The sequence below is a fragment of the Punica granatum genome, chromosome 8, assembly GCF_007655135.1.
Source record: "Punica granatum isolate Tunisia-2019 chromosome 8, ASM765513v2, whole genome shotgun sequence".
NCBI lineage: Eukaryota > Viridiplantae > Streptophyta > Magnoliopsida > Myrtales > Lythraceae > Punica > Punica granatum.
The window spans coordinates 9,732,802-9,742,212 of record NC_045134.1 but is presented as its reverse complement, the minus strand read 5'-3'; the positions used below and the strand labels follow the sequence as shown (position 1 = coordinate 9,742,212).

Genomic DNA, 9,411 nt, shown 5'->3' with positions numbered 1-9,411 from the left:
AAAACCAAAGAAGAAGGAAAAAAAAGGGAAAAGAATTGGATAAACAATTGAGGGCATGGGGCGCCATCGCCAACCACCACGCACTCCTTTACAATCGTGGGCAATATTAGGGGTCGCCGATGACCTTGAGGGGATGGGTGGTGGTGGACGACAACAATTCCAACCATTAATTGGTCAAGATCTCATAGAGATCCTCACTTAAAAAGAAAGAAAGAAAAAACTAGACGATTGGGGTGGGATCGTCATCACCGGCCACCACCCACCCCTTGGTGTGATGTTGATGGGAATCAATATCCATTTTGGTACATACATAATTTTGAAAATGTGGGGAGTTGTATCTTGAAGACACAAAACCTGGGGGAGTCACCATTTTGCATTTGAAAGCATATCGAGTAGCAATTTGGAAGGACTCCATAGTTTGGGGACTGAATCATGAAAAAGAAAAGAATCACCCAACTCAAACTGCCATTGCCGAAAGCATAGCAAGCAGCTCTTGCTTAAACCCTAAACCCACTCTGATAGGACAACAGCTCAGCTTCACCTCCGTTAGCTCATTCCCCCTCCGTCCATCCTCCCCTCCGGCCGGCGCACACAAAGCAGAGCATCAGTTGCGACAGAAGCGGAGTGAAGGGGATGGGAATATTCGAGCCATTTAGAGCAATCGGATACATAACCGGCGGCGTCCCTTTCTCCGTTCAACGGCTCGGCACCGAGACCTTTGTCACCGTCAGCGTCGGCAAGGCTTTCCAGATTTACAATGTAAACAAGGAAAAAGAAAAGCTCCATTTTTCTACTCTTTTATATGTGTTGATTGATTGATTATGAGCCTCTTGACTAATTCCAGCTCTTTTTTTTTTTTTAAAAAATTATTTTTGGGTGCTTTTCTCCTCGGTTTGCAGTGCGCGAAGCTCACTTTGGTGCTTGCTGGTTAGTATCTCTGTGTTTATGTAATCGCCATAGCTGCCCAACATCGTGTTGGCTTATATTTAATTCCTCTGTTTATTGTCTTTGAAGGTCCCCAGTTGCCAAAGAAAATTCGAGCTCTTGCGTCCTATCGGGAGTACACATTTGCTGCTTATGGAAATGAAATCGGCGTATTCAAGCGCGCCCATGAGGTTGGTGCTTAAGGAAGTGCCTGTCAGTAGCATAATGGATTTACTTGGGCAGTGGAGGGTCTTCTTTTGCTGTTGTTGTTTATGATCCTAATTACCGAGTATAAAGGAAGTATATTTTATGCAACTTATTCGGTAACTTTTCAATCCTGTTTTGAAGTTTTAATGGATCGCATGAAAGCTCGTGAATTTTGGCTGAATGATAAAAAACTACTGATGATGAGATGCCACATTGGCTTATACTGGTGGGAGGTATAACTTCTTGTTGGTCTGATAGCTAGGTTCTGTTCATCTTGCTCAGAATACAGAGTCGAAGTCAACGCAATTACACGTACATCTGTCCTTTACTTTTAGGGTGCATGTGTAGATGCGATACAAAGTTCTCTTTGGTCAATCGCTGAAGCAATTCCCTTAGTTAACCTGTTGTTGGTTTGCTATAATAGGTGGCTACTTGGAGGAGGCATAGTGCGAAGGTGAACCTGCTGCTCTTGTTTGGGGAGCATATCCTGAGCATCGATGTCGATGGTAATCTGTTTGTCTGGGGATTTAAAGGAATCGATGAGAATCTTGCCCCTGTTGGACATATAATGCTTGGTGAAAATTTTACTCCTAGCTGTATCATGCACCCTGATACTTACCTCAACAAGGTACTGTTATCAGCTTAATGGAATTTTAGTTCAATTTCAGTAGTAGTGCCATAATGCAGGAGCCTCGTAAATTGTTGGTTTCTCTTCATTTAAGAGAGCAAGCAAAGAGTAAACAAGATCTCGTATTAATATAAGCTTATGAACAGGTTATCCTAGGGAGTCAACAAGGTTCTCTGCAGCTTTGGAATATAAGCACAAAGACTAAACTTTATGAGTTCAAGGGATGGAAATCATCTGTGACCAGTTGCGTGTCGTCACCTGCTCTGGATGTTATTGCAGTTGGTTGTGCTGATGGAAAGATTCATGTTCACAACATCCGCTATGATGAAGAAGTGATTACTTTTTCACATTCCATGCGTGGAGCTGTTACTTCATTATCTTTCAGTACAGGTGATGCCTGTTGCCAATTCTCATATGCTGATTTTGTACTGTGATTTCGCTCCCATACTTTTATCACTTTATTTTGGAGCTTAGCCATTAGCATATTTTGGCTTGCCATCTTTTGAAATTTTCAAGTTTGCATGTTTAGATGGCCAGCCTCTTCTAGCTTCTGGGAGTTCATCTGGTGTTGTGAGCATATGGAATCTGGAGAAAAGAAGGCTCCAATCAGTCATAAAAGATGCACATGATGGTTCAATAATTTCCCTCCACTTTATGGCCAACGAACCTGTCCTAATGAGTTCATCTGCAGACAACTCAATCAAAGTAAGTCAGCTAACTATACTCCTTTTTCTTTAAGTTCCTCCAATGGAAAGATAAATATGACTTTGTAACTAATAAAGAACGAGTTGGTTTGCCTCAGCTTTGATATTTCTCTAATAATTCTAAGTGACATTTAACTGAAGTTTACTGGAAACATGTACATTATGGTTTTCGTTTCGATTATAGTTCCTGTATTTGGAAATGGTAGCTTGTGAAAAGAGTTTATGTTGTGATTGATGTAATTTTATGGACCTATGGTTCACTAATGGGATCATATGCTGGTTGTCTCCTTTCTGCAAAAGATGGATTATATCCTTTATTTGTTTAAATTTTACTTTAGAACTGTGAAATCTCTTCCAACATCTTAATAGAGCCTACTGACATGTAACGAGTTCTAGTCTCATTGCTGATCGATGATTCAATTGTACTATTTTGTCATAGATGTGGATATTTGACACAAGTGATGGAGATCCTCGTCTTCTACGCTTTCGGAGTGGTCACAGTGCTCCTCCTCTTTGCATAAAGTAATAGTTGATTGCCTTTTGAGTAAAGAATCTTGCGACAGTGAATTTAATATTAAAAATAATTTATCCCTTATCTTTCGAATAATTAATAGGTTTCATGCAAGGTTACCTAAATAAACTTCTCATGTTCGGCAGGTTTTATGCAAATGGTAGACACATTCTATCTGCTGGTCAAGATCGCGCCTTCCGTCTTTTCTCAGTTGTCCAGGTCCATAACTAATATACACTAGATATGTCTTGCTGCATACATTGTAATATTTAATGAGGTATTGATTAAATGTAATGGGCTGGGGAAGTCTTACATTTAATTTCTGCATTTTGTTGTTTTCCTCTTTTCCTTTCATCAAAGCACATAATTTTCCCTGAATTGTTTACTGGCGATAAATTGTTTCGAAACAGTTTATGCAGGAAGATATATACATTTTCCCTAAATCTAATGTGCTGTGGGAGATTTAGACTTTTCTTTTGGGGATTCTAATGTAAATAATTCTCATTTTTATAATGATCGTCTTTTTTTTTTTTTTGGAAAGATTTTGTCCTTTTTCTTCCTTGACTGTTAAGTGCAAACTGCATATTACTTTCTAATAATCCTATTGAAATTTGGCATTTGTCCTTCTAAATGTAACACATTTAATTCCATGTTAAGAGCAGGATCAACAAAGTCGAGAACTCTCTCAGCGCCATGTAACTAAACGAGCCAAAAAGCTCAAGTTAAAGGTAATTTCTTAACATTGGCATTGCTTGCCTACGTTTTGTGGTTGAAAAGTATTGAGAGCAGAAGTTCAGCAGAAAATAATTATAAAGGAAAACCTAGGTGTATAATAAGAATGGATTCCTTCATTTATAAAAAGGAATCCATCTTTTGCATTTTTATGTTTTAGGCTTGTGTACAGGCACCAGTTTCTGATGAAAAAGAAATCTGAGTGTTCTTTGGCCACTATATCTTTTTGTCTCTATATATATTGCAGGGAGAGTCATATTCTTTCTTTTCCATTGCTGGGATAATTATTGAACTTAATTTTGTTGTTAATACTACAGGAGGAAGAAATAAAATTGAAGCCTGTTATAGCATTTGATGTTGGTAAGATGACTTTTTGAAGCCTGTCAAATAATTCTTTTGTGTTCATAATTCCCTCTGAGCAAAATGCAGGAGGTGGCTAAAATACATGAAAGACTTGGTTAGAGAATGATATATGCAAAGCCTTAGAATAGAATTTTGGTGGTTAGGAGTCAAAATTTATGAATCTTTTTTTTTTAATGTTATTTAGATTTGAAAACATATTGGCTTCTTCCTTACCCCCTTCCTTGGTCTGAATTTTAGCTGAAATCAGGGAACGAGATTGGTGCAATGTCGTCACATGTCATATGGATACTGCACAGGCTTATGTTTGGAGGCTTCAAAATTTTGTCCTTGGAGAGCACATTCTGAGACCATGCCCAGATAACCCTACGCCTGTTAAGGTTGAGCTTTTGCATTTGTTCTCACACAGAAACTTTCCTATATATGTTTGGCTTGAATATGATCTAAATAAGGAGCAATTTCTGTTTTTGAGATTGTATAGCAAATGGCTTCACTATGACTGCATAGTTGTTTGTAACTTGGCACAACACCTTGGGAATGAATTGTTAAAAAGTGGATTCATGGTCTTAATTCTAAGTTCCTTTCGTCACAATGACAGGCATGTGCAATTAGTGCGTGTGGCAATTTTGCAATTTTAGGCACATCAGGTGGTTGGATTGAGCGCTTCAACTTGCAATCAGGTTTCAGCAGAGGCACCTATGTTGACAGCTCAGAAGGTAGAAACTGTGCCCATAATGATCAGGTGGTCGGAGTTGCATGTGATTCAACCAACACCCTTATGATCAGTGCGGGATATCATGGAGACATAAAGGTCTGCATGTTCTCGATTATTGTTTATCCAGTTGCAAGATATTGATGCATGGAACTTTGTGCTTTTGCATCTTTCGTCCTATTCTTTTGTCAAATTGGATTATCAATTATCAGCTATGAATTGCTCAACGTGTTAAATCTTAATCAGAAGAATGGGCTTCTATTATCATCTTAATATCCTCCTTTCTGTTTTAGTTTGTAAGAGAAAAATAAGTGATTGAAGATGGTGTGATGCTAATCTCCATAGATCTGATGTCTCTTTTAACAGCCTATAAATTCAATTAACTTATGAAATATGGATTTTCTGACATGTGCTTTATTGGAACCTGCAAAGATTTTTGAGAAGGATGCTTGAAGTTGTGAGAAGAAGTGATTTGTCATTGACTGGTCATCAATATATGTTGCAGGTTTGGGATTTCAAGGGACGTGATGTGAAGTCCAGATGGGAAATTGGTTGTTCTTTGGTCAAAATAGTTTATCATCGCCTGAATGGTAGTACTTATTTGAACTCTCCCTTTCTCTGTCATCCCCACAATGTATTAATCAAATTTGCTATGGTGTGAATGTAGGTCTTCTAGCTACAGTTGCGGACGACTTCGTCATACGTGTATTCGATGTTGTGGCATCAAGAATGGTTCGTAAATTCGAAGGTCACACAGACCGTGTGACAGATTTATGTTTCAGTGAAGATGGGAAATGGCTTTTGTCTTCAAGTATGGATGGGAGTCTAAGAATTTGGGACATCATCTTAGCTCGACAAATAGATGCTATATATGTTGATGTTTCCATCACGGCACTGTCTCTATCACCGACTATGGATGTCCTGGCGACGGCACATGTTGATCAGAATGGAGTCTATCTCTGGTGAGTTGTTTCATCTTTTCCTCATGTTTTTCTTCCATGCAAAGATATGTGGACACGTTTCATATGGTTAAGATATTTGATTGATTGATGATCATTTAATGATTCGAATTTCCCGTTTTACCATTTCTCCCATTCTAAAATAAAACTAAGATGATAAGGAAGATGTTAGTTGTATTGCACTTCTATAATATGATTTGTAGCAAGTTGTTTCCTTATATTCCTATTTTTTAGAAAAAGAAAGATAGAAATGGAAAAATAGTGTATTTCCCCAGTTTTCCATAATCAAATAGAGCCTCTCCGTGGGATGCCTCTAGGTGATGAATTGAAAACTAGTGGTTTACCCGTGCGTTGCACAAGATGTCAACATAATTTGCTTTCTATGACAGAGAATTAAAATTATATATAAAAATACGATTAATATACATAGAAAAAACATAACAGAAGTTATATATTCTAACGAATAGACATTTAAAATTACAAATTATGAGCAACTCAAAGAAGAGAAAATCATGTTGATAAGCAGATACTGAACTCTTATGACAATGTGAATAACATATATATTAAGAGGAAATAATCATGTAGTGTGTATATTTTATATATACAAAGAATGGGAGATATCGTGTAGGAATGGGATTAGGCTGTCGGAAAAACTATATAATATAAAATCGAAAGATGATGCGTAAAATGAATTTTGAAAAAATCTTCTTTTTATAAGATTTTTAAAACATTGAATTTGGAAAAAAAAATTGCTTATTTTACGGAGTTCTATTCAATAATCAAGAAAACTTCTTGATATCCTATACATACATTGGATGTAGAAAATGTCTTCTCGGTATTCTACATACGTAGATTAGAGACAATGTACATACGAAGTATTAATGTAAAATGAGACAAATACGCAAATCTCTGATTTAGAATAAATTATCTGAGAAGCCAAAAAGATGATCAACTATGAGCTGAAGGTTAGCCAATGGAGCTCTCACGACATCGCTGCTTTGTTCCATTCTTGCTGTGTTTTGCCAATATGAAACCAAATTAACTGCTTTTCACTTTAACAGGGTCAACCAGTCAATGTTTTCCGGAACCTCCGAAGTTCAATCTTATGCGAGTGGAAAAGAAGTCGTGAGCGTTAAGTTACCATCTATATCTTCGAGAGGAGAAGATTCACACCTCGAGGAAGATAACGTGCCTGCTCTAGATCATGCAGAGTCTGAAAATGCCCCTTTCAGGCCTTTGCCTCAGCAGATGCCTGATTTAGTTACACTGTCATTACTCCCGAAAAGCCAGTGGCAAAGCCTGATTAACTTAGACATTATAAAGGTTCAATTACGTTCCATTATCTTCAACTTATTACCTTCCATCTTCACTCGCTTCCAATTTCTTTACACTGACTAGTTTGTCACTGCATCTTCCTGTTTAAATCTTTAATGGAAATGTAGGCTCGCAATAAGCCCATTGAGCCTCCGAAGAAACCCGAAAAGGCACCTTTCTTTTTGCCATCCATCCCGTCTCTCTCTGGGGAAATACAGTTCAAACCTAGTGAGGCAGCTAACAAGGAGGAAACAACTGGTGATGTAAACAAAACTCTTCCGAGGAGAGTTGATGAATCTGCGTCCCAGTTCTTGCAACTTCTCCAGTCATCTGCAGAGACCAAGAACTGTAAGCGTACCGGCTCCAATTGCAACTTCTTTAGATATAAATAACTCGTTCCTGGAAAACCTTTCCCTGCCCTTCTTTGTGAACTGAAGTCTCTAAAACCACTGCTGGGGGTGGAGCTCGGTCTTCCCAGATCAGAGCCGCTCCCAAGGCCAGGCCCTTGCCTGACATGTCTTCAATCTGACACTGCAAAGTTAGCATCAATCTTGACAGCTTGGATCTTGTGGTGAGATGTGAGCCTCATGCAGTCAGATCCAAAGCACATGAAGCCCTAACTAGGCATGACATGGCCGAACTCTGACCATGACGCCAATGCTATGCTTTGAGTGGGTTTGATCTGGAGAGGCTGAGATCAGTGCTCTTCTTTTTCAGAAGAGGGTAAGAGGGGCTGTTTGGGAAGGGGCTATTTGTAAAATATGAAAAGTTTCTGAGGTGATTTAGTAATACTCTGGGAAATTGGGAAATATAGAAAAGGGAGGCTGTTTTAGAAACCAAAAACTACGTATGGCTGCTTAGCCAAAAATGAAGCTTTGTATGAACATGAATACCATAAATTGAAAATTCAGCCAATGGACCTCAACTAACTTGGCTTTTCCATGTGAACAATGTTTACAGTCTCATCATTCACAGACTACATCAAAGGTCTGTCTCCCTCAGCTTTGGATATGGAGCTCCGGATGCTTCAGATTATAGATGACGAGGAGCAGCAGGATGCTGGTAGCCGAGAGGAGCTGGCTTCACTTGAATTACTTCTTGATTACTTCATCCACGAAATCTCCTTCAGGAATAACTTTGACTTCATACAAGCCCTTGTCAGACTGTTTCTGAAGGTAAAGATTACTCATGTTATTTTTGCGATTGTTCTGAGTGAGTGACACTTTTTGCCAACAATTTTATTGGGATAATAGATGCCTGAACCTTCTTTTGCCTTAATTTGAACATCACCTAAAGTATGAGTTATATTTTTGGCCAATTAAAATATGGATTACTTGATTTGGAAGGAAACAAAACATCTGGAATACATTCTACTTTAAAATAATCGGTAGTCTCGTAATTGCATTTTAGCACATTCCTGTTGCTTCTTTTCCAAGATGAGGAAAACCAAATTTTGGAAAACTGAGAATGGTTATAAGAACGATACCGATCCAAATACTTATCCCAGTGGAAAGAGGATGTCACTTTTCGTGTTATTCAGAAGTTTCTGCCTCTATCTTGACAGATACATGGGGAAACTATCAGACGGCAGTCAAAACTGCAAAATAAGGCGAGAGAACTTCTAGAGGTTCAATGCGGTGTGTGGCAGAGAGTGGATAAATTGTTCCAGGGAGCGAGGTGCATGCTCACTTTCCTCAGCAATGGACAATTTTAGGCGCCAGAGGATTTCGATGAGCTCGTTTCCTCAAGTAAGAAAAAATTTTGACCGGTAATTCGGAATATTCTTTCGCAATGGGCTTAATAGTTTACATAGTTGTAAGTGTTAGATTATGTTTCTTTACCAACCTACAATCCCGAGTTCGGTTACTGGGCTTATATGTATCTTGATCCACATATCCTGTATTGGTTCGACATTCGGTTACTGAGTTTGTTCTGTTTCTCCGAGGCTGAAATGGACAATATTTGGGAGCAGAGTGACATTTATTTTCGTCTTTATGCTGTAACAGGAGTAATTTTCAGAATCAGTAAATATTGTCTCTCTAATGGTGAATTCTTCCTCTTGCGATTGGATTCTATTCACGATTTTGCAGTTGCTTATCAAGTACTGTGTGTCCGCCATTATCTGGTTCCATCTAAATTTCAAGTCCTCTTAGAAGGTAAGAAAACACGGTTGAAGTATTCTCCGAGTGCCCATAGCGGGAAGATATTCCTGTAGGCAGAGTTACTGATTATAAAACTTCCTTGGAAGACTCCAATGATCTCCTGCATAGTTCAGTAAAAGATCAGAAAAACAGTTTATACGAATGCAACAGTCTGCAGACTCTATGTTCTTGCCTCGTACTGTACTGTAGGTTTACTTG

The 9,411-nt window shown here is 38.5% G+C and overlaps 1 protein-coding gene across 2 annotated transcripts; it reads left to right on the top strand.

Moving 5' to 3' along the window:
- Positions 1 to 480: 480 nt before the first annotated feature.
- On the top strand, positions 481 to 9,128 carry LOC116188539 (WD repeat-containing protein 36). 2 transcript variants are annotated; one of them, XM_031517966.1, is made up of 18 exons: positions 481 to 759; positions 900 to 927; positions 1,015 to 1,115; positions 1,556 to 1,759; positions 1,906 to 2,149; positions 2,289 to 2,464; positions 2,903 to 2,985; positions 3,121 to 3,193; positions 3,637 to 3,702; positions 4,024 to 4,066; positions 4,307 to 4,446; positions 4,665 to 4,877; positions 5,284 to 5,368; positions 5,446 to 5,740; positions 6,799 to 7,060; positions 7,180 to 7,399; positions 8,012 to 8,226; positions 8,616 to 9,128. In XM_031517966.1, exons 1-18 carry the CDS (start codon positions 634 to 636, stop codon positions 8,763 to 8,765), a joined length of 2,724 nt encoding a protein of 907 aa, XP_031373826.1. In that variant the 5' UTR covers positions 481 to 633; the 3' UTR covers positions 8,766 to 9,128. The 2 variants fall into 2 exon arrangements, with proteins under 2 accessions (XP_031373826.1, XP_031373827.1); XM_031517967.1 differs by lacking the exons at positions 481 to 759; positions 900 to 927; positions 1,015 to 1,115 and adding an exon at positions 1,314 to 1,364.
- The last annotated feature ends 283 nt before the right edge of the window (positions 9,129 to 9,411 follow it).